Source organism: Salmo salar, chromosome ssa01 (genome assembly GCF_905237065.1).
Source record: "Salmo salar chromosome ssa01, Ssal_v3.1, whole genome shotgun sequence".
NCBI lineage: Eukaryota > Metazoa > Chordata > Actinopteri > Salmoniformes > Salmonidae > Salmo > Salmo salar.
In genome coordinates this window covers 28,313,365-28,339,299 of record NC_059442.1, presented here as the reverse complement: position 1 = coordinate 28,339,299, position 25,935 = coordinate 28,313,365, and the positions used below count along the sequence as shown (strand labels likewise).

General features: G+C 40.6%; 1 protein-coding gene across 1 annotated transcript; it reads right to left on the bottom strand.

The window, feature by feature from the left end:
- Nucleotides 1-9,286: 9,286 nt before the first annotated feature.
- LOC106593878 (homeobox protein OTX2) lies at nt 9,287-15,614 on the bottom strand. The gene is made up of 4 exons (XM_014185285.2): nt 15,285-15,614; nt 12,070-12,285; nt 11,455-11,606; nt 9,287-11,077 (listed from the first exon to the last, which is right to left on the bottom strand). Exons 2-4 carry the CDS (start codon nt 12,164-12,166, stop codon nt 10,454-10,456), a joined length of 873 nt encoding a protein of 290 aa, XP_014040760.1. The 5' UTR covers nt 12,167-12,285; nt 15,285-15,614; the 3' UTR covers nt 9,287-10,453.
- Between the last annotated feature and the right edge of the window lie 10,321 nt (nt 15,615-25,935).

Sequence of the window (25,935 nt, the reverse complement as noted above, 5' to 3'; positions counted from 1 at the left end):
GCTTGGAAACACGGGATATTTCAAAAGGCAGCCTGGTCTCATAGACTAGACGTAACATAGTAAATGTAAATCCGAGACACTCAAATTAGCCTGAATGAACCTAAAGGTCAAGGACAACTTTTGCATTTTAGCCAATTAGCAACTTTGGAACTACTTACTACTTTTTAGCTACTTTGCAACTACTTAGCATAGTAACTAACCCTTCCCTATCCCTTTAACCTCTCTAGGGGGTGTGGGACGCTACCGTCCCACCTGGCCAACATCCAGTGAAATTGCAGAGTGACAAATTCAAAAACAGAAACACTCATTATAAAAATTCAGAAAACATACAAGTGTTATACATCGGTTTAAAGATTAACTTCTTGTCAATCCAACCACGATGTCAGATTTCAAAAAGACTTTACGGTGAAAGCAAGGCATGCGATTATCTGAGAACAACGCCCAGCAGACAAATCATTACAAACAGTAACAAGCCAAGTAGAGGAGTAACATAAGTCAGAAATAGTGATAAAATGAATCACTTACCTTTGATGATCTTCATATGGTTACACTCACAAGACTCCCAGTTACCCAATAAATGTTTGTTTTGTTTGATAAAGTCCCTCTTTATATTCAAAAACCTCAGTTTTGTTGGTGCGTTTTGTTTAGTAATCCATTGGAACAAAGCGCGGTCACAGCAGGCAGATGAAAAATCAAAAAAGTACCATAAAAGTTCATAGAAACATGTCAAACGATGTTTATACACTCCCGGTCACGCGTAGGACTCATGTCTGGAAATTTCAACTGTCCTCTCATTGAAAGTGGTGTTTATCCCTCATTTTTCAGAGTAAAAGCCTAAAACAATGCCTAAAGACTGGCCACATGTAGTGGAAGCCATAGGGATCGTGAACTGGGTCATAAGTCTTTGTATGGTGGATACGCTTTCAATGGAAAAACAGCCATTTCAAAATAATAGCACTTCCTGGATGGATTTTCCTCAGGTTTTCGCCTGCCATATCAGTTCTGTTATACTCACAGACATTATTTTAACTGTTTTGGAAACTTTAGAGTGTTTCCTATCCAAATCTACCAATTATATGCATATCCTAGCTTCTGGCCCTGAGTAGCAGGCAGTTTACTTTGGGCATGCTTTTCATCCAAAATTCCGAATGCTGCCCCCTACCCTAGTGAAGTTAACCTAACTCCTAACCCTTAGCCATTAGCCTAGCTCACATTAGCCACCTGGCTAATGTTAGCCACTACAAATTGGAATTCATACATATCATACATTTAGCAAATTTGTAATATATTGTACAAAATTCGTAACATAAACAAAATGGATGATGGACATCTGCAAATTAATACATACCATATGAAACGTAACATATTATACTAATTGGTGTTGCGATTTTACATTTACTATGTAATGTCTACCCCTGAGTCCAGGTTGCAAAGAAGGAGTAATTAGTAGGACAAGCTTTTGTCATCATTGTGATGTCTCCAGATTGACTTTAGATGCAGTACAACTTTACCTAGCTAGCTAAGATTGAGGGGAGAGTGCCCAAAATTGCGACCAAGTGATAGAGGTGCAACCCATGAATTCTCTCTCAACCATTGAGAAGTAAACAGTGAAACTGGCCTTGGAACAGTGCTTTGGGTAACTTACCCCCTACACCACGAAAAACACAATGCAACCTTGAATGAGGGATCAGATTTCTCCTGCCTTTGATCAAGATAATGAGGTGGTCCAGTGAGGGCTCAGTCACCTTTTCTCCTAACAATTCGATGCAATCTGAGCCTTTGTGGATGTCTTATGAAGTAGGCCTACAGAACAAGAAACAGAGTTGAATAACAGTGAGAGGGGCTTGGAGGACAGCAAGTCCTTTCCTTTCCCTTATCATGTGCCCACATTGATAACAATAACCTCTCAGTGAATATGAGATTTTCATCTTGAAGCAAAGAATAAGTGAAAAGGCTCTGATCTGAGTGGAAAAGTGGATAAGTATTGGTGTTCTAGAATTTCAGTGAAAAAAGTTATGCTTTCGCTTCCCATAATAGATATTCAAAGCACGTTGGGTGCATAGTTGTGCGCCATGACTTCAAAAAGGCTTAGACTCTGTCTGGATGACAACTCGAAACAGTTCATTGATGTATAACACTTAATGGAAAAAAATGAAATAAAAAGGAGCGGTAGTGCTGTCTGTCGGGGGTGCTCTCATTGACCTCATCCCATTCCCAACTTCTAGTCTTGTTACTAACCACTGTCCATCTAGGGGGGTCTCTCAACTGTAATCTGTTGGTTTCAGCTAATTAATTTCTGGTTCCTTGTACACTTTCACACAAGGGTATCTTGTTTGCTGGAGATTAAGAGCTGCCGAGAGTTCGTTAGAAAGGTGTAGCCTTAATTATCAGAGGCCTCATCGCGTGCACCTGCCTAATTGCCATAATGAGGTGTCTCAGTGGGATCATGTGGGAGAGAGAAGTGCCTCACTCACTGGAACACGCTTTGGGTGAGAGTGTAGTGGTGAGTCATCCAGCATCAAATCATGAATCTGTTTTCTTATGTTTGTTTAGATCAAAGCCTTCATGCGTTGGATATAGTCTGCATCACCATTTTTCTCTAGTTTCCCTGTCGAGTTGATTGATGGATGATGCTTAGGTAGGCCTATACACTTTTATATAGGCCTAAGTGACGTTTCACTCAAAATGTTCACAAATTTGGCTATAGATTTCTAGGATTAGAGAACATATGTGGAGGATAATATGAATTTCGCATGACCTTTCCAAACAGAGCTGATGTCTACAGTTAAATCATATTATTATATGGCTTGTGGCCACACCAACGACCATTAGGGGTGTCAGTTCTGGGAATATTTGTTGATCAGGCGATTATCATTTCGCATTCCACCTCATTTCGAGCACTTTAGTCCCCATGAAGCCGCTGCATCTAGGACATTAGATACATGTAATCCACCATAAAAGTATTTCCATTTGTCTCTTAAGGAGATTTTTTATTTATGGTTTGTTAGTCAAAGGGGGGTTGATAGATGTTTCCTATCATGGAATGCTCTCTTAATCCAAGAGCTGTTAAATCCCTGGTCCTACATGGACTCCATGTTTAGTTCTAACTAGGTAGACATTAACTAACTAGGTATTAACTTGACCAATATACATAATAACATGTGGTTTTATTATAACATATGCTGAGATCCTGTAATCATCTTATGGTGTTGAGTTTTCCAACAAAATATGATTCTGCCTAATGTAATGGATCACGCTACCCCCCTTCAAACCCACCTATCATACAAGTAGGTCGAGGCTACATCATGTTCTAATGACAAACACCGCCTTGAAAAGGCCCTAGCAATTGGCCCGATAAACTTCCATATTTATCTTCTGTGAGGGGACAGAAGACAAGCAGGGTAAGAAACTTACTGGCCCCTGACAACAATAGGCTGTGAAGAAATGTTATCAGTTTTTAATGACTTAACAAACCATGTAGTATTTAGTGAAATAGTGCTGCAACCCAGCAACTGTTCAGAGAGGAATACAACATTTGTTATTGATTTGCACATAGATATTATTAGCTACAGCTAGCAAATATTATTTTTCACTTTTTGATCTGACTTTTGGACCTCAATGGAATATGTGTTAGTGTGCATCCTTAATCTCTGAAACTATTTTGATCGTTCAAATGAATATCACATTTTTTGATACATGTTACAAGTTGGAATAAGCCTGTTGTCAAGCAAATAAGTCAAAAACCTTGGTTTGCTCAGTAAAAAGTATTAATTGTCGCTTATAACCAGGTATGAGCAATATGTTACAGTAGGCCTATGTGGAAAGAATGTGTGGTCTTCTGCTTTATCAGACCTCCAACTAGTCCTGCTGTACTATTATCAGTTTCAGATCTCTGTAAATCCACGGATTTGTGTGAGCAGTCGGACAAATTAAAATCACATGCTTTTTAGTGGCTTACTCCAATCCCGTTAGATTTCATTTTAAAACATCTAAATCTGTTATTATGGGTACAAAACCCTTTTAATTTAATCTTTGGCAAGATTATCAAATTCATTGATGATGTTACAAACTTAAATAAGTAATGCAGAAAATATAGGGCTGTGTTTGCTGAGCCTGGATAAGAGGGATAGTGCTGAATTAATGTTTGATATTATTATTATTATTGTACTAACACCAACGACTCACTCTAACACCAACGACTCCCCCTAACACCAACGACTCTCCCTAACACCAACGACTCTTCCTAACACCAACGACTCACTCTAACACCAACGACTCCCCCTAACACCAACGACTCACTCTAACACCAACGACTCTCCCTAACACCAACGACTCTCCCTGACACCAACGACTCACTCTAACACCAACGACTCATTCTAACACCAACGACTCTCCCTAACACCAACGACCTGCCCTAACACCAACGACTCACTCTAACACCAACGACTCACTCTAACACCAACGACTCACTCAAACACCAACGACTCACCCTAACACCAACGACTCACTCTAACACCAACGACTCACTCAAACACCAACGACTCACCCTAACACCAACGACTCACTCTAACACCAACGACTCACCCTAACACCAACGACTCTACCTGACACCAACGACTCTCCCTAACACCAACGACTCACTCTAACACCAACGACTCTGCCTAACACCAACGACTCTCCCTAACACCAACGACTCTCCCTAACACCAACGACTCTCTCTAACACCAACGACTACCCCTAACACCAACGACTCTCCCTGACACCAACGACTCACCCTAACACCAACGACTCACTCTAACACCAACGACTCTAACAACTCTCCCTAACACCATTCATCTTTTTTTCAATTTTTCTTGGATCATTAAACATTTGCCAAAAAGTCTCATTGATGGTTCAAGTCGAATTCTGCACAAAACTCATCATGATTGGTTGAGAGTGTCTTATAATTATATATATTTTTTTCTTCTCCAAATCGGTAATTTGAGAGGTTTGCATGTGTAGCATACGGATAGTGTGCCAGTTTTTCATTGCTCAAAGTAAATGATGGGTGTTTTGTTTACATGTAGTCCTATATGCAGTATTTCTCGACAGTATATATGTTCCAAGCCATAGAGGATTTGTATCCATACCCAGACTGCAGGAAAGGACAAAAGAAAAGGGGAACAAATTGAAGCTTTTCGAACTGATAATGAGAAAGGCTTTTGCATACTATTTTTGCAGGATGGTTATTTTAAGCTGTTGCTTGCCAACCTTTGGAATTAGGGACAGGGTATGTTTTCTCAAGATGCACACATTAGCCTACTCCCACTTTCCAGACCATATTCTTGCCTAAATAAATCTGTCTGAAATATAATGTCCTTCCTAAACGGTATATCGTCTGATATATGAAAAAGTTCAACCAAAAGAATATAGCAATAATTGTCATTGTCAGCACAATAGTGGACGCGGTTGTCATAAATGTAAACTCATTATCGTGGTCCTCATTCCTAAATCGTTATCAACCGATAACGGTTGACTTGACTTCTAATAAACTACCAATAGCCCTATACATAGTATGCTATCATTAATTATATTAATAATACACATTTACATTTGGATATTGCCGTTTTTATTTATTTTATGAATGAATGTTCAATAATAGTTCATCCTGTCTAGAAGAAGGTGCTCATCACCTGGTTCTTTGTTGAAGCGTCAGTCGATGGCCTCGTAGCCTGTAATCAGAGATCATGTTCACTTACTCTGAGGTAATAATCTGGGAATGCGTTTTAGGGCTTGTAAACATTTTCCCAACTTCACGCGGGCCACTCACGCGTCTTGCGCAGGTTGCATCCGGGCGTCTCCAGTGAGTACTTGGAGTGGGCCTTCCCGACGGTGGTTATGGTGATGCAGTGCATGGCTGGCAGGACCAGGAGTGCTGTAGGCTAAGTGCAGGCTATTGTTGTGATGTTAACAAAAGATCGGAGGGATTAATGCAGCGTCTGCCTGTCCCATATGCTCTTCAGTGCGGCTTGCTTTTGATTAAAACTCCGAGTCTGACTGTAGGAATGGGGTCTTCAATACGGGGTATGCGCACCTGGCATCTAATCTCACCGTCACTTGTGCACGCGTAAAATATCACATTCAAAAGTTATAACCCTCAGTGAGCCTGTTGTGTGTCTCAGAATGTCACTGCACTTATCAACAAGACCTGATTATTAGTGCATTGTTTAGGTGAATGATTTATCCTGCGTCTTCCTTAGATCTCGATGATTAAACACATTAGGAAGGCAAATAAATCACATCCTTCAGATGGAGGAACACATGGATAGTTAGTGGCTAATTTATTTTAATGATAGGTCTACAAATGCAATGGGTGTTCTGCACAAGCATGTGACATAGCAAGATTGAATCCTGTATTTTAAACCTAATCCAGAAATGAGAATTGCACCAAAAATGAAAGCAATTGTCTACGGATGGTGTTGGACCATCTGACATAAAAAGAAAAGGGGACAGTTGGCTGAAAAAGCTTTAGATGATGGTGATGGTTGTGATTTTCTCTTCTTAGTATAATTCATTTGTATTATTTTTAGCATTATTATTATTATTCTCATTGGGTCTATTATTTGTATTGTTATCATCAGTTATCACCATGTTGTGCATGTGCGTAAAGTTGTGCGTAACGTTTCCCTGCTTAGAGTTGCTCCTCAACTGAATATGTCAACCTTACTGTACTACACTGTCTGACCAGCCAGCTACAGCCCAGCCCAACCACAGCCCAGCTACAGCCCAGCTACAGCCCAGCCTGGTCTTACAGTTATTTAGCAGCCTATTTGACCTCTAAAATAATATTTGTTGAGTATGAGCATTCATAGATAGTATACATGTTGTTACTTAACCCTAATTACAAAGGATTTTTATTGCATTGTATGAGTTAGTTGATTTTTGTTATATTTCCATTATAATCTCTCATGAATAGCTTATGTGCTGTGAATCAATCAAATGTATTTATAAAGCCATTTTTACATCAGCAGTTGTCACAAAGTGATTATACAGAAACACTGGCTAAAACCCTAAAGAGCAAACAGTGACGAAACCTAGAGCGGAACCAGGCTCTGTGCGCTAGGGCCCAATCCGAATCATTATTTCCCGCGCCTAAAATTAATTCCACACTTTACACACATATCGAAATTACGTGCGCTTATATTTGGGATTTCCCCTTATGAACACTGATCATTTATGGTCAAACCAAATGCTTATAACCGACCGAAAGTTGTCCGTTGTTATAAAAATCTTTCTACAAGTGACCTTCAATTTCAAACATGGAAACACATTGTACAGTCTGGAGGGCAGAGGCCAGTTGTTGTTGACACTGCACGAGGAGACGCAGTCTCTTTAACATGCATGCCACAGACAACTGCATCTATTGTTTACATTAGAATGATTATTGTTTCATTGTTTATTGTTACATATACGTTTTTTTGTTGCTATTTTTTATTATAATTTTTTTTACAATTACTAGGCTTCTTGCACTCAACTAGACCTTTAGGTTGATACAACTGAACTTTCACTTACATCTAAACTAACCATCTATTTTAGCTGATAATAATGATGATTTACATTACACACACGAACACCAACACGCATACACAAACACGCGCGCGCACACACACACGCACACACGGTTCAGTCACCACTTTTTCTGAACTAAGGGATAAAATGGAATAAAAAGAATGAAATCCAAATCTTTAGCCCTCTTTTTAATGGTTCAATTATTTCAAACCCGGTTTTTAATTAGTGTGTTTCCTTTACTGAGGACTCGAATGAAAGAGAGATTATTGGCAATGTCAAGGATGCTAATTGAATGTTCGACTTCTAACAATTACTGCATAGGCATGGAGTAATTACAGATTCGATTGCCTGTCTGACTTTGCCTCAGTCAACTCACAATAACGTTAAATGCTCAGAGTAAGACTTTCAAAAATAACCCTGAGCCGACGGTAAAACCCTTTCCCCGCCCACTTGCTTTGCCTTCGCCAGATTTAGTTTTGTAGAAGTTCTCCTTTCAGCTCCAGAGGACTCCGGGCTGCCAATTGTTCTCAAACCGTGCACCCCCTAAATCAGATTATTAAAAAAAAAGTTTTACTATCAAGGCAAGCTTGAAACTTTGTGCAATGACGAGTCGTAGTGGAACTTTCCAGAGAGCTGCGTTTCATTATATTTGATTAACTTAACTAATCAGACATCTTTTGATGCCTTTTAATTGATTTCGGAAAAAGTTTGCAGAATACGGGCAGCTTCAGTTTAGCGATCTGCAATTAGAGGTTCTTAAAATACATCCATATTATTACTAAGTGGCATGAATCGTTGCTATAACCTCATTATTTTTGTAGAGATCGAGTCAATCCATGAGTTGAACGAAAACTCAGTCAAAGTGTGTTTGTAGAGAGGCTGCTGTAAACGACCTGGTACGGTAGGCCAGTTTTTGGAATGCAGGGTTGGGCAGAAGCATGCGGCGGTCCTTGAATGACTGTGCCCTAAAGAAACCCCGCTAGTAAAATATTGGGATTAGTTTCTCTTTGAGGCCAGGATTAACACTACTTTCCCAAGAAGCACATTCCTGTCGCTGAGACTATGTGAAATGAGGGACCGGAAACTAAGAAAAAGCAACATATAAAACATGTGCTATACCCTGGCTGTTGCAGAAATACATAGGCCCTAAACTCTTATTTTGTATAGCAGGGCTGTTCACTGTCATCGTAGCCTATTTGTGTTGGTTTTAACGTGGAAGAGTCAAATCCATGTTTTGTGTCTGTGGGCTTGACAAAGAAAAGAGCAACAACTATTGTATGATTTGAAATAGACCTACTCTGGTATTATTTATCCAATGTATGACTGAAACACCAGCAAAATGTTTTATTTATTATTATAATGGTCAATGTAGACAGTAGGCTGCGTGTTGACCGTTTGAGGCGGATTGGAGGATATTGAACGGCCAAGTGTGGCTAATGATTGCTTACTAAAATAGTAATTACAGACCTAATTAACACACCTCAATTCAATTCGTTCATTAATTTCGTTTAGAAAATATCGTAATCTGGGGTGAAATAATATCATGGCATAGGCCTCCTGCAATATATCTTGGCTACCAAGATTTTGCTTGACTTTTTGCTTGAAAGGCTGAAGTTAAATCAGTATTTTGCAATAAACATTTCCAATGTGCATTCTCTGTCAATTCATCCAATAAATAGTATTATGGCTCTTCCTATGAATATTTATTTGTTCGATTCAAGGTGAGGGAACATACATATAAACCTACTTCCACAGCGTTTAATCCATATCTTTTGTCCACGGATGACGTTGTAAAATACATAAATATGTATCAACACACACACACACACACACACACACACAGTCAATAGTGAATCCATATTTAGTTCATTGATAAATGTGGGGGTCTGATCTCAGGACCTTTATTTATGTCTGTTCAGCGGTGGGGTCACACCATTTTTGGAGCCATGTTAGGGATCCACAATCAACGTGAGTGATCAATGGATAGGGACGCGCTAGGCTGTCCAGAGAGGTCTCAGCAATCGAGTTTCTTTTCCAGTATCCCCTCAGATGTTCTACCCTGTGTTTGGACAGTCAGGTTGTCTCTTGCAATAATCATTATTTAACCATTATCCATTCTTTTCTTGTTGTTCAAAAAGTTACAAATCTATTAAAATCACAGCAGAGAGTCATCGCTGATGCGAGGGAGCTCACAAATTGCATACAATACAACAGATCACAGTTTCGAAGGCTAGCACAGATTTAAAAAACAAACACATATGTACCATTTATATAAGACACACACTGATTGTCTCTTAGAAACTACATTTTGATTCCTTATAAACACTTTTTCTTAAATAAAGTAGTCAATCCGTGTCGCCTTGGGGGAGCGCAGTCCACACAACATTCCTGGTCAAAGTGTTCCTCCGCCAATAGGTCGGCAAGTTGTAAGAGGCTTAAATGAAGCCTGTCCATCCCAAGCACTTAACCAAAAGATTGGCTCCTCTAGCAATGTTGTTCTTGGGTAAGGATTTGTTCGTGGCTGTGATGTACCATAAGTTACTACGAGTCGACTCCAAGTTTTCCTTCAATTAACCAACAGGTGCTGTACTGTTAGCATAGAGGTACACACTGACAGACAGATGAGATGGCTTCAACCTGTGAGGTTAATGAAAATAAAATATCTTTGCCAGTGCTAAAATAAATTATAACTTCTCCTCTGCTGGACAGGGCCAAACTTCATGCCAACAACACGAGCCGCTACCGAGAGTCGCCCCCCCTCTCTCTTTCTCTCTCGAAGTTCCTTACCGGCGACACGAATAATCAGTCTTTTACGGATATATCTTATTGAAGGATGGCAGGGCTATATGTTTGATTTATCATCATTATCTTCGTTTGAATAGTTTACATAGCCATATTGTTCTTTTCACAGGACTTGGAATTTCCACGATGAAGTCTGATCTTTATAATCCAAGCAATCGGCATTGAAGTTCAGCTTCCAGGATGCCGCTTGGTCTTTATAATCCAAGCAGTCTGCCGTGGAGTTGAAGCCTAGCCCCGAGGCTCCGTAGCCCTGAGTGGAGAGGGATGCAGGGGACTGGTTCAGATGGCTTGTGACGGCGTTGGTGCTCATAGGACTGAGTGTCGTCCCGGGGCCAGACAACTGGTGGTGCATGGGTGTAAGGTAAGAACCGCAGTCCATTCCGCCGAAGTATGACGTTGATCCGGCATAGCCTTGGCTGTATCCCGAGGCCTGTGTGTAGGTCATTGGGTAGGATCTTTGCATGCAGGAGGAGGATGTAGAAAGAGGGTCAGCCAGTGGAGAGATGGAAGCTGGACTCCAAATAGATACCGGTGCGGTGCTGGTAGATATGGAAGGGACTGAAGTAGTACTTGAGGGCGGTGTGAACTGGCCACTCGCCCCGCTCTCAGAGCTCGCTTCTCTGGCTGGAGAACTCTTCTTTTTGGCTGGTCGCACTTTGTTCTGCCCCCCGTTCTGCTGCTGCTGTTGTTGCTGGCGACACTTTGCCCTTCGGTTCTTAAACCAAACCTAAAATAAACACAAAATAGCAAACACAATTAATCACCAAAACGGTAAGGAAAGGTTCACACGTAAATGCCTATTTGCGTCACATTTCCAAAATGTGACGCAAATAGGCTTTTACGTGTGAACCAGATCATTTTGAAAATGTGTGTTGTGTTGATCATACACTTTGGAGATGTGTTATTATACTGATGTTGAAAAGCACTGCTTGACACAGTAAACGTAGTCTGAGTAGTAGTCTATTTCGTTTTTGAAAGCTTCTCTTTATGAATGCCATGCCAATTACTGTTATGGCCATCTGTCTCTTCTCGTTTGAGTTGCCATAAACAGCGGATATGTATTATTCAGCGATAGGGAGTATTTGTGCCTGTGTCAACACTCACCTGTACACGAGACTCTGGCAGATTGATTTTCAGTGCTACCTCCTCGCGCATGAATATATCAGGATATCGAGTTTTGCCGAACAGTGCCTCTAAAACGTCAAGTTGGGCGCGTGTGAAAGTCGTCCTTTCTCGTCTCTGCTTGCGGGGCGTCGCTGTTAAAAATAAACATATGCACATAACTAAAAATGTTAATTCTACCCACATAAGATTATCAGAATATAAAGTAGGGATATTGAGACACAACTGTGAATGTATTCACTTTTAAGTGTAACTTATAACAACATTGTTTAACATGTATTTGCTATGCAGGGCTAAGACGAATTCAGGACCAAGGACATTTTACAAACATTTAGTGAAATAAGAATTTTCAAGTCAGTACAACAGAATGCAAAATTTAGTTGATGTCTTGCCTCATTTCAGCATTATGATAATGCATTATTAACATTAATCCCTTGGTGTTAAAAAGCATGTTTTAGATATATATCAGTAACCAGACGCATTATATCCACGATGGCTTTACGTGATTTGACCCTAATTGGAAAATCTAATCAAATGAAGAGTTGACATAAATTATTAAAGCATCCATGCACAAGCGTAAAAAGTGCTGGAACTTACCTGGGTAGCCCACGGATGGATGCAGAAGGTCCATTCCGGAGGTCGTTAAGCTCAGTCCATTGACTGTGTAAGGTGGTTGCTTGAGATACGACATCATGCTAATGTTGGACTGGGGGGTAAAGTTGGAGAAAATGTTGAAAACTGGGTAAGGCCCGTAGATGTCCTTGGTTGTTTATTGGTTCTTTTTCTCGAGGTCTCGACTTTGCCGCTGAATGCCTATTCCAAAAATCATAAAAAGAGAAGAAATTGAGCAAAGCAAGTTGCATCCAGTTTAAATAGCATTTGATGGACTCAGCGCTGTGATTAGTTGGCAATAAACCCTATCCAACCGCAGTGTGCTCTTAAAACAGTCCCAGAGCCCCAGCTGTCCTCTTCAAGAGAGCGTGGCTCATCTTGACAAACGTCCCTCCCTCCCCCCCCCAGGCCAAAAAAGCAACATCCTTAATTGCAACAAGTACTCTCAAAGAACAAAACACAGTCGCTCAAATGCACACACATTGGGACGCAGCAAGGATCATCATTTACATAGAGCCCAGCTAATTGTCTCAAATATAAGGCAATTGATTGGGGGCCATTTGCCGAGACAAAGACACTGTAGGCCCGATAAATGAGACTGATAACAAAAACCCCTTTGGCGAAAAGTAGCTAACAATGCAGTCAACTTATCGGGCCCATTTTGTACTGTAGCCATTTCACTAGGCCAAGCTTTTCACCCTGCCTCTTGGTTTTGTCCGCACCAGTAATCGCTGTAAACGTGAATAGGATGCCATTCAAATGTAAAAAAAAGAAGGCTACTTCAGCTAACAATTTAAAACTAGTAGAGAACTCGACTGTGCCCAATAGGTTCTTCTCAATTTCCATCCTAATTAATTGCTTGCTGTAATTAGATTTACAAGGTTGAATTACGTTCAGAAGGCAATCGAAATGTTTTAATAACGAGGCCCACGCTTAGGGGACTTGAGTTAACCAAACAGGCAACCAACCCTATTAGCAGTTATAGGCTAACTCCCTCCCCCTATCTCCCACTGTCAAAACGCCTCTTGACTAATTTAAGGTGTTAAAACCCATTAAAAAACCCTCAGCCTTGGGCTGTAGGAAACATCAGCCCTGCCAATCAAACTGCTATAAAGTAAACTATTTAGACAATGTAGATGATTCATGAAGGGCCTGGAGTATATAGGCCTAGTTCCTTATAATTGGCCTAAATAATGTAATTTATTGGTAAATACATGCTTCATTAATGATTTATTGACATTGGTTATGAATCAATCGAAAAATTATATTACTCGCGGAAATATTCAGTTGTTGAACTGACTAATGACACAGCATAGGACGAACTTGAATGTATTTGATAGTAGGCTATGCACTCTCTTATTTTAGGTAGATTATAGAGCATGGACATTTACATTTTAGTAATTTGGCAGACGCTCTTATCCAGAGAGTCTTACAGTAGTGAGTGCATTCATTTTCATACTTTTTTCGTTCTGGTCCCCCGCAGAAATTGAATCCCCAACCCTGGCGTTGCAAGCGCCATGGTTGTGGAAAAACAATTACTTTAAATATGTCTTATTTAAAGAGAGGTTAACAACAAATTTCCAGGAGTATCTTCATAAAGATTGAACAATTTTATACTATTGGAATATTTCAACCTGGAGAACTGGTTTAAATAACATTTATGGTACCCCCCCCTCCTCTCCCTCCCCTGTGTCTCTTGATTATTCGACCGGAGTGGCATTTTTTAATATCCATCCAACGGTTTTTTTTCCTCCACTCAATCTGTCACACTTAAAACAGACTTCGTCTACCAGTTGCACACCCGCTCAATAATAATTACCCTGTCCAAGAATTAATTATGATAAATGTTTATGTTGATGAATTAACGAGATAATCCGGGTGGCACGCGCAGCCTAATTACAGGACGCTATCCTCAACTCTGCACTGCATTCAGTCATAATAATAATACTTTTGTAGGCTGAAGAAAATAACACAGGTTCTTCTCTTTCATTTAATATCCATAAACTCATAAGACGTTTTTCGTTGTAGTTAGACATATGGATAGCCTAATGGAAGCATATCAATATACAGGACTATGCTAAATAATAGCCTATAGGCTATATTTTTAGAGAAACATCAGGTCTATAACTTGACTATCACATTTCCAGATAGTGTTTTTTAGGCTACTCAATCGATATTAAAGTGTTAGAAAATATTCAATTTTAGAATGGGAATTGGATTATTTTATATGTAAGACTTTTTTTTTTTTTACGGACAAACACACCTGTCCCTCTAACAAATAAAACGATTTTTTGAAGCAAATCTGGGCCATTTGTTTTTGAAGCTGTAGGTCAAGCGCAATTTGCATAAACCAAAGCAAACAGCTCATACGCTAATAAAAATAGCAAAATGTTTGAGATGTTAGGCTATATTTAAGAGAATTGCCAGGACCCTCCCGCGTGCCTTGTCACGACTGGCCGTTCCATATAGGACGGTAGGGGAGGGAGGTGTTGTACAGGCGGAAAGAGGGTTCACTACACGCCTCCTCAATTATCGCCCTTTGTCTGCATGTATTTTCACACCAACTGAGAACATTCACTGGAATGCATTCAGATTGAAGAAAGTAATCGAAAGTGTTGAAAAAACATTAGCTATTCAAATTACCCCAAGACAATATTTATGTTGAAGACACAATTACGGCTGAAATTATTAGCCTTATTTGGATTGAATTAAATGTAGCTACAAACTAGCGCCGAGTTTTAAAACTACAGAATTCATTGTCACATTTAGGACAGAAACGGTGTCATAAAACTGTTTTCCAGTGTCCTACAGTAGGCTTCAAGCTAAAATGGAAGTTCAATACACACCCGAGTGTTCAATGGTCTAATGAGTTTTGTTCTATCATTCGACTAACATGTGTCAGGACGTTTCTCTCTTTCTCCAGGTTAAGCAAGGTGCTAATTGACCATACATTGTTGTCCAAACACAGTGACCTAATAGGGCCTAATACACTATTTAATGAATTGTATTGTTATGTTGTTAATTTTATTTTATTAATATATATTTCTGCTGTGGGATGTTGTCTGTATAGCGTATAGGCTAATAGGTAGCCAATACATCCTTCTGTTGTACAACAATTACGACTCCTATACATATAATGGTAGGCTATAATAATAGTCTAATAATAATAATACAAATAATAATAATATATAGCAACTTACTCTCGATGGTGGGCCGGAGTAGAATGTTCTTTGTCCAGTTCTTTCCTTGAATAAAATAGCTCTCTCGAAATCCTGTAATGTAAACAATCAAAAGTAACTGTCGCTTTGGATATATTCGAATAAAAATACCGACACAACTTTCATCTTCAACACTTGCACCAATGTATGGGATAGTGCAAAAGCGTTTATGATGGTAAAATACATGCGGTTATGATTTGTTAGTCTGTTCTGGGGAAGTTGCTGGAGTTGGATTTGTAGAGAGGGCTGGCCAATGAGAACGTCTGGAGGACTCGAAGCTGGGTCTGTCTCTCTCTCTCGCGGGGAGATTTGCTGAGAAGCAAATGTCGCCAGCTACGCTTTGACGCAAACTCCTCAGCCAATGGCAGCGAAGGGGCGACTGACAACATTTCATCCCTGAACTGAGGGTAAATTAATAATAAAACCTCAAACTCACAGGGCTGGAAATCTTAGCAAATGGACAGGAGCAATTGTGTCCCTGCATCAAGACTCATTTGTGGTTAATGGACGGAGCACATTTAACCATCACAATTTACATGATCACATTTTAAGTCTATTTATATTTAGCACACTGAAGTTAGAACTATATTCATATAAACTGTTCCCAATTATCGTAAATATGAAACTACCCCCACGGTTAATAAATGGTTCTAATCAGTGGGAAAGGTAAAATCCATAACCACAGTATTTTAACCTTACGAATAAGGACTATAACAAGAGCTAAAAACAACACGGAGGATTCCCCACGAATCCATGACAATTCTGGGGCCGGTGACAAAAACCGTCCGGGCGAAAAGCAGGCGCTTCAAGTGGAGGCTAAAACACGGTCCTCTCACATTCCATTGCGTAGCAAGGGGGGATTTAGAGAGACTTATTTCCTTAAAACTGTCCTCCCATCCACTGAGCGCCCAGTCTGCTCTGATCAAGTTGATATAGAAAAATTCAGCCAGGGTATAGGGAATACTACACGAGGCGGACTAACCGAAGATTTGGCCCTTATATATTACTACAGATATAATACTAATTCCTGGTGGTGTATTTTTAAAATAAGTTAATAGATTTAAATATCAGCCATGTTAAGACATGCTGTTGTGGCTGGAACACATCGACAGAGAAAATACCATCCCTGCAGGAGTTTGGTGACATCCGACTTATTTCAGTGGATGGATGCATTTTTACTGCACCCTTGAATTGACTGGAGAACTCAGTCGGCCTCTTACACTTCAGGAGAAAATCAACGCCAACTGTTTTTATCTCTCAAAGGTATGACTATTTTAAATTAATGTGAATAATGAAAACGTAATTTTTTGGATATTGAGAGTTATTCAGAGGCCTACATTTTGAATGATTGTTTCCCAAAAATGTATGATATGTGTACATAATAACAGGTTTAATAGTTTTATGGCATCCCTCTACAAAAAAAACAAATCACATAAGTAATTTTTTTTCTATAATAAATATTATTATTGTTATTATTCAGTTTTACAATTAGGCCTAAGTACTATAGTTGATTAGTTAATAGAACAGAAAGTCTAACTGAGTTCCTTCATTGATATTGACTCAAGCCACAACTAATAGCCTACGTCACTTGTAATGAATGTAACCTGTAAGCGCACCAAAACAATATGCCGAGGGTTTTGGCACGCCTTGGTAAATGTATCATCTTAAGGAGCTTTGAGGAACACCTACACACACACACACACACACACACACACACACACACACACACACACACACACACACACACACACACACACACACACACACACACACACACACACACACACACACACACACACACACGGACAAACCCGCTCACTTCAAACAGATTCGAATATTGATTTAGATTTGTAAACAGAGACAGAACCTGGGTTTAATAAATCGTCAGTTGCCTCTCTAGCAGTCATAAGAGTTGCCTAGGCTAAGTCAAAAGTGCAGTATTGAATCGTTAGACCTGTGTTTTTACGCAATCAAAAACATTGGCTAATGTAAAAATCTATATTATTTATTTTGACAGACATTGATGAATGGAAATCGTCGGGGATGACGCTGTCTATACTTTTTTTTCTCTATCAATCTTCTGTTTCGGACTCGTCATGTCTGCATTTCGACTGGAGTAAAGTTTTCCAACATGTGATCTAGTTTATGACCGGGTTTTCTTCAGCCTACAGCCGTTCTCTGTCTGAAGGATGGGATAGGGACATGGCAAGTTGTCAGGTATCTGTTAATACTGTATTTGCATTTTCTCTACATTTTCCTCATTTGTGTTTTTGAAGCAAATTAGCCAATTCCAATTGTTAACCTTGGATTTGATTGTCCCGCGGTGCTTTTGGATATAGTAATAAAAAAACAAATATATATAGGTATTTGTTTATACGTATATTATGAAAGTAAGCTTTCAAAGTGGACCCTCTTTTTCTCAGCCTCTCCTTGAATTCAAAGACTTTACCTGAAGCAAGTTTCATTATTAGGCCAAATCAGAAGTCATGTAAAAACAAACGACATTTGTTATTTTTTTCTTATGTTGTATTGTCATAAAACATAGCCTTTAAATTAAGCAAATTAAAAGCTACGAAGGCCCTGCGATGTGCTAATTTTAGGCTATTGAAATCTATACTCTTTTAAGGCCTACTTTCAGCATGCCATTTCGTTTTTTAGGCTACCTTTATAATTATTAACTCACGTATACTAAAATAATAGCCGGATCGTAAAGGTGGCACGAGCAGCCAGAGCTATCGAATAACGCACAAGAGGTTGTTTACCTGCATTAATAGCCTAATACATTACAGTGTTGTGTGGAAAATCATTGTGCCTGATATCGTTATCCGTAGCATCGCGCTTGCTCCTCGCCGTTTAAATTGCTAAATTATTTATTAAATTCAAACACCAGCCCTCCTCGGGGACTTTCTATCTTAAAAGGAGGACGATGTTTAAAGGGAAAACGAGTTAACGCCTCTGGCAATCAGCGCTCCCACTGGCTCCCGGCTAATTGACAAGGACGAGGTCTTTTATCTGGGCCTCTGGTAAGTGAACCCGGGGGTTAAGAGTTGCGGGATTTCAAATCCCAAATTCATCACAAATTGGATGTATGAATCAAACTCTACCTATACCTATTCTTCTTCCTCTTTTCATCTATTCGCACTACGACTTACCACTTTACACTTTAACCTCAATGTTTTTTAACCGATTATTACATCCCCGTTGCCTTCTCGTGTTCATGTAAATGAATCCCATTCATCATCATTCATCACCATGATGCAATTATAAAATATATATATTTACACCGTTTTATATTTACACAAATATAACAAAAATAAATGTTATACATTTTCAGATGTGCACTCTTCGCTCCATCTCGCTCTCCCTCTCTCTTTCTTCCTCCCTCACATGCACACTTCTACACACGTCTCTTTTTTAGACTAGAATAGAACAAACGAATACATACATACGTACTGTACATACATCAAAATACATACACAAGTAGGCTAGGCTACATAAAGCAAGCTGCTCTTCATTGCTTGGTTGTGTCGAAGCATCACGTTCCTCCTCGTTTTAAAATCCCGCATGATGACTGATTTAGTGGAATGTAAGGGGAATTTATTCTGCGTCAAAACTCAATATAAACTGTTTCACCTTAAAACGGACATCATCTCAGGATCAAGAGAAGACGTTGACAGTCTACTATATTGTAGGATTAATATCTGTGAATTAACTGCATAAAGCACCTTCACTCTTTTGAAATAGGATAATATATATGAAATAAACAATCCACGTCAGGAGTTTATGATGAAAACCAACGAATCAAATAAAACTATTCTTCTGCAAACTCATTCCTTCAACCAAGGATGATTCAACATTATTATTGAGATATAACTTCATTTAGGAGAACCTACTAAACCCTTGAATTCGTTTTATAATGCTCAATCATTTGTCTCTTCAAGCTACTGTTGTATAAATTGTATCTTAAATATGTTATGTTGGACATGATACAAAATATAATAATACACGTATAGTGTAAGAATAACAACAAAATGAAAATGTACTTGTACATGTAAATATAATTAATTCAGGATGCTATTAGGCCCATAACCATGTCACTGCTTGGAATAACTTTTTCTCTGGTAGTTTATGCAGTGCACATTATATGTGAACCTGAGATTCTGAGATTGTCAAGCCATAATAATTTGTTATTGATCCGTAGTCGATTTAAAAATGCCATGATGATTGATATTGGTACTATAATTCATGTTGAGTAGAAGTGAAAATAAAATAAATAAATCATAATTGTCGTACATGAAGAAGAAGGAAATGTGGAGAGCATATTTAATGTAGTTGTAGATGTAGCATCCCTCTGGCTTTGTGAGGAGAGAGAGAGAAAGAGAGAGAGATGAGCAGAACAGAATGGTTCATCACAAACTGTACTGAAATGAGTTCATCAGGTTTGATGGATCTGTTAGTGTCCTGGTGAAGGTGTGTACATAACACAAGGCTTCAATGAAAACCTTGTTTTATCTGCTATTCCCTCATGGCAAAGGGGCTAACCCTTTGCGTAATGTAACATGTAACATTGACCTTTCAGGTCATCAATACACATTCAAAGTATTCCCCTGTGGTTAGGGGGCGGCAGGCATTTTCACTGTCATCCTCTCACAGTCTAATGAGATGAAGGCTGAAATGGTACACTCTCCTGCTTCATGTTGTGTGTTTGTTTTCATTTGATTCAAGTTGTAAATGTAATCCATGGGTCTGTTTACCATTTGTACCATCATTATACTGTATAGTGAACCTGTAGAATCACACACTGTGTGCTGTTGAAGAACTCTACTATCTGCTAACTGTTACCTACCATATTTAGTCAGGATCCACTGTCTGGTGTTTAGATTTCTTCGCTACAGAAACATTGTCTTGCCTCTTGACTGAGTGTGAACAGATGGGTAGTGATATGGTGAAAAACAGCTAAAATGTTAGAGATGGAATAATCTAGACAACCTCACTTTGCGGAATACTTAAAAGGATGCTCTTGAAAAGTTGTATCTGTTGTTTGTCGATCTTAATTCTCAGCGCAGTGTTAACTACATTCATCTAGAGCCTACTTGATTTGTAGGGCTGAATATGAAATAGAAAATGGAAAAATTCACATATTAACCATCAAGTGTATCAGTATTGGTGTTCTCACTCGCTGGCTGTATTACATTATCTTGTAAATCTGTTATCGTGTTATAAAATCCTCAGAAAATGGTAGCACTGTAATAGTCATGACTCTATGGGTATTAATCTTATAGAATCGTTTTTCCCCTATAAATCTGGATAGTGAGGAAGGGGAGTGCGTGTGTTAATATGGCATGCTTATTCATCAGTGCTGTAATTGTTTGTCTTGTGTTTGCACAGGGCCTCTGCAACAAACACTTGGATTCCATTAAATACACTCTCCTTCAGACAATCAACATGACGGAGCAAAGTCCAGATCCACGGAGATCCAACAAGGACAAATGATACAAGGAGAAAGATACCTCTCAGCAGACACACTGACTTGATGTTCATTAGCTTACTGTATGAGCAAGTTTTGCTTTCCAATGTAACTTATGATTGCTATGATTTTTTTTATTAAAATGCACTTTATGTAAAATGTATTGTTGATATATGTTGCAACCATTATTAATGATATTCAATATATTTTAAATCATGTCCCTTGCATTCAAACTAAGTGTTTGTGGTTTTCACCAACCCGGGAGACTGTAATATTATGGCTGACTTATCCTCCAACCCCAGCGGTGTGTAAATAAAGATATCTATGTTGATGTAACTGTCAAGCAGTCTCTTCCTCCACTCCTAGACATCCTGTGGACCTGGGCTTACATACAGTACATGCTCTCTCTCTCTCTCTCTCTCTCTCTCTCTCTCTCTCTCTCTCTCTCTCTCTCTCTCTCTCTCTCTCTCTCTCTCTCTCTCTCTCTCTCTCTCTCTCTCTCTCTCTCTCTCTCTCTCTCTTTCCCTCTGAGGCTCTCTTTCTCTCAAGGCCACCCACCCAGTGCTAGGCTAGCTCACTCTCTCTCTCTGGAGGCTGAGGTGTCTGGTAAAACCTGGCGTGGTAAAACCTGCCCTGCAGACTGGACCTCTCTCCGTTACAGAACTAAATGTGGAGGATTTGTTCAGGCTTATTTGGTAACCCAGGATTTGAATTGGATTCCGGGAAGCATTCTTAACACATTTGAAAATGTAACATTGTGTGAAAAAAAGTGTGTAATCCCCATAATACATTTGAGAAATGGGCCCAGCATGCTAACACAACTGTGACTATTCATGATTCCTATCAAATGGTTTCTTGTCTTGACTCTCTGGAGTGAGGTGAGTTTTGGTGGGATTGGTGAGATCTCAGGCATTGGGAGAGCCAGTTAAGTAGTGGTTCTTCCATATTAACCTCTCTCTCAGCGCTGTTTTGGTTATCTGACCTGAATATGAGATGGGGGTCAGCCACCATGCTCCTTGAGGTATTCTCTTAGGCCCCCCAACAGCAGTGGAGCATTTAAACCCCCAGTAGATTATACCTCCCTGGAAGGAATGTGAGTAACACACACACACAGACAGACACACACACACACATTGTACTTTGTGTCCCAAATATAGTAACTGTTTTTAAGACAGTGAAATATTTCAAACTTGGTTTCCCATCAGAGTCATGGTCTCTACCCTGTTTGAATACATTGTCTGGTACTACTGTTAGATGAGAATGAGAGAGAAGTGCTCTTATGTGAGTCAGTCAGTCGGTGTTTGTGCCTTGTCCAAACCCCACTTTGCTTTGACTGACACTTTGGCGATGCCCCCAGCTCCCTGCTTCGACTTCTCAAGCGTACCCCCTGTTAGCCCTGACGCTGCCAATTCCTCTCATGTCTTTAATATCTCTCTTTGGGCCCTCAGGTTTTGCCAGTCGAGGCTCCACCATGACAGTTGGACGTTGTTGCCGTCACATTTTGGAGACAGTGCTAGGTGGGTGTTTGTGGCGTTCCCAGCCTCTGGCCTGGAGGGGATCTGAGATGGGATGGCTGGCCCGTCAGTCAGCCCCTCCCCTGTAATTAGGAGAGTTAACACAGAGGCGGCCCGGCCAGGGAAGGAGGGGAGGGGCCTGGGGGGGGGGGGGGGACAACCAGCTCATGTACTGATGCTACTTGAGCTGTCCAGGCCAGGGACAGACACTGCTAACAGAGAGATTCTCTTGAAGGCTCATCTCCCTCTCCCAATTTACAAAGTCCCAATAAAGTTGTACTGTAGCTCACATTCTGTAAGATCTAGAAGAGACTGCTATTAGTTCAGTTGTTGTGTCATCTTTATAGTGAATGATCAGTTGACAACTGATGCCATACATCTTGATATTTAAAAATGTTGCTAAAATGAAGTATATGAACCACAAATGGGTTTTTAGGAGGTTACAAATTATTTTATACAGCCCTATCTCTGAACGCTCTGCTGAGACTGTGAGTAGTATGTGTAGTATAATACTCTACTTACATTTGAATTTGATCTAGAACACAACAGTTAGGATATGTACAGTACATGTTATGTATGGAAGTGAGTGTTAATAAAGTGTTAATAATGAATCAATAAAAAGTTACAATTTCATCATGTTGTCCTGTCATATATGCCTAACTGAAATCAATGAAACTATTCCACTGTTATGTATCCTCCTGTCCTCTCCTCTCCTCTCCTCTCCTCTCCTCTCCTCTCCTCTCCTCTCCTCTCCTCTCCTCTCCTCTCCTCTCCTCTCCTCTCCTCTCCTCTCCTCTCCTCTCCTCTCCTCTCCTCTCCTCTCCTCTCCTCTCCTGGTTGCCGAGGGGACTGGATAGCAGCTAGTGGAATGCAGTGTAGGCTGGAGCTGCAGACTGGGACAGGCCCCGGGGGAGCGGAGAGCCATAGCAGCCATCACCACTGCTCCGGCCAGGCAGGGAGGCTGGCTGTGGGACTGCTGAGACTACGAGGGAAGGAATTTCACAGGAGAGACTGCCAGAGAAATGCCATGCGGGGAACGATGAAGAGAGAAAAGAGAGAGCGAGGGAGAGAGAGAGGAGAGGGAGAGACGCAGAGGAGCAGAGCCAATTGAAATGCAGCCTGTCAATGTCACTTGGGTTCTGCACTTGTATGATACCTAGTGATGGGCCAGTAGCTAGATGAGGGGGTGTATTCTCCCAAATGGAGAAGAGAACTGAGAACTTAACTATCATAACTAAATATGGGCTGTTTTTAACAAAAACAGCAAAATATTGGGGATTTGAGACTAACCTGCTCTTACTAAATTCTAAACCATTCATAATAATATAATAATATAGCCTAATATATGCCATTTAATCCAAAGAATTTACAGTCATGCAGACCCCGGGAATCGAATCTACAATCCTGGCTTTTGCTAGTGCCATGCTCTACCAACTCAGCCATAAGGACCCCAAATGATTTGTATTGTATTGACCACCATCCCTCACTACTGACCACCATTTATTCTGACTGTGCCCATTTGTTTGTACTGTTCCATTTTTGGGGTGTCCATTTTGAATTACTGTGTAGATTATTAGTGTCAATGTGTAGGCCTTCATGTGGCAGAGAGAGAGGGAGGGGGCACGGAAAGGCCCAGTGTAGCCTATCTTGCCTACTGGCCAAAGCCATGGAGGTGCCCAGAGAGACATACTGCAGCATCATGGTCCACAGCATGGTAAGACATGGGGCAGATGGGTTCAGTGTAGCAGCACAACCTCCCCCTTCTCCTCCCAAATGTGAGGCAGCAGTGGTGGGAAAGGCACAGTGTGAGAGGGAGCCTGGGCTCAGGGCTGAAACAGAAAAGCTGTTGGGGAAGCGTTTGGGGGTTGGGATGGAGCGGGGGCTGAAAGTGGTTGGAGGGGGCATCGGTTTTGGGGTGGAGAAGGAAAGCCAGTCCCCCCTGTCACATCCCTTTGAAAACCCAGTGCAGGGGCACGAGCCCAGGGAGGAGTGGCAGTGTGGCCCAGCGCCTGGGCAGACAGGCAGTCACCGCTCTGGGCTGTGGTCCAGCTCGCCCCACCCCATCCCTACCCCAGCCCAACCCGTCTGGCCCAGGCCTCAGGCAGTAAGGCAGCCGGCCCCCAGTGGACAGGCCGGAGCCCTGCGCGATGGAGCCCGAACCCCAAAGCCTCATCTAGGCCCCTCAAGAACAGTGAAGGTTTCCACCCAGCTCAGTGAGATGGAGATGCTGCAGAAGACATGAATCCACTTTTCCTTTCTCTCTGCTGTCCTCCTGGGCCCAGGCCCCTGGATCGGACCCAGTAGAGTCTGCTGGTGATGATAACCCCCACCTCTCCACCAGGCCACTCTGCCTCCAGGGCCTGCCCAGCGCAGGTCCACACGTCCCCATGGCAACAGTGGCAGGCCCATGTGAGTCCACACAATGTGAGTGGGCATGGAGCCAAGGGGCTGCCAAATTGGGATGAAGGAGAAGCTTTTTGGGAAAACGGCTCTCAGGAATACTGAATCTTTTTTGTTACTTTGCTTTGTCCCAGGATACTGGTATGTTTTTGGCCCTCTTGACAAAATGTCACAGACACTATTTTATGTGCCTGTGTGTTCAGTCCTCCTGGTCTTTGTTTGAAATATACTTTGACCATGAGACATATGCAATGTCTTGGTGAGGTTCTCTCTGTCTGTTCCATGCTGCTCACTTTCTATCATCTCTCTTGAGGCTGGGAGGTTTGATTTGCTTTAGGTTACTGTCAATTTCATAACTTTGATGCAGAGAGGACCATTTCTTAAAGTAACCTCTTGGGTAGAGTTGATCTAATGCATTCCGGAGCGTTCACTGTATATTTAAAGAAGCCTTGTCATAGTAATACTAAGCCTGTGCAAACACAAGTAGTTCAATGACATTCACAGCTACCACCTAAAGTTGATCCCCGCCCCTCTAAGCCATTGGGAAGACAGAAGTGTTTGGCTGGTGTTTACTGAAAGTGGATCTCTGCTGTTTGTCTTGTTGTTCTCTCCTCCCAACCGTCACCAGTGTTTAGCTTTCCTTGACTAGTGTTAGGAGCGGATGAGTATGTGTGCCATGTGGTATATTTGCTGATAACAGGATTTACTCAAATTGCGAAACGCCAATTGAGAAAGGTTAATTGTGGGTGCAGCTGGTAGAATGGCTGTATGCAATAATTATTCGTGTAAGTTGCTTTATTATCTAGTTGTGCTAATTAGGCTGTTTCCTTTGGATCACCACTTCAATCACATGTTCTCTTTGACATCCATTTATCACTATACTAAAATAATGCTGTTTTGTAGATGTCCTTAGCCTATTAATTATTATTAAATGTATCTTTTTTGAAGTATTGATACAGAACATTTGAAAAGAGGATTCGGGCTTAGAAATTAATAAATGGAATATTACATTTTCTCTCATTTTGTTATTCAGTGAGGAGGACGTCACAAGTTTTTAGTATTCAGTTGCTTAAATATTTAGCCGCATTACTTAATATTTCTCATAGCTGATATTGTTTAAAACAATAAATAAATCTGCAGAGACTGTATCCCACTCTCACACTGTATTCCACTCTCAGTCACGCCAATTAATCCACGGCTACCTAGTCAGACAAGTGAAGTGGTTGGTTTTTGTCCTGAGTGTCTCGATGTG

What these genes read in the sequence shown, in the direction of transcription:
- LOC106593878 (XM_014185285.2), bottom strand. Translation starts at nt 12,166, where the DNA reads ATGATGTCGTATCTCAAGCAACCACCTTACACAGTCAATGGACTGAGC. An exon ending in TCCATCCGTGGGCTACCCAG is followed by an intron (nt 11,607 to 12,069) that starts GTAAGTTCCAGC and finishes TATTTTTAACAG; the next exon opens with CGACGCCCCGCAAGCAGAGA. An exon ending in TGCCAGAGTCTCGTGTACAG is followed by an intron (nt 11,078 to 11,454) that starts GTGAGTGTTGAC and finishes TGTTTATTTTAG; the next exon opens with GTTTGGTTTAAGAACCGAAG.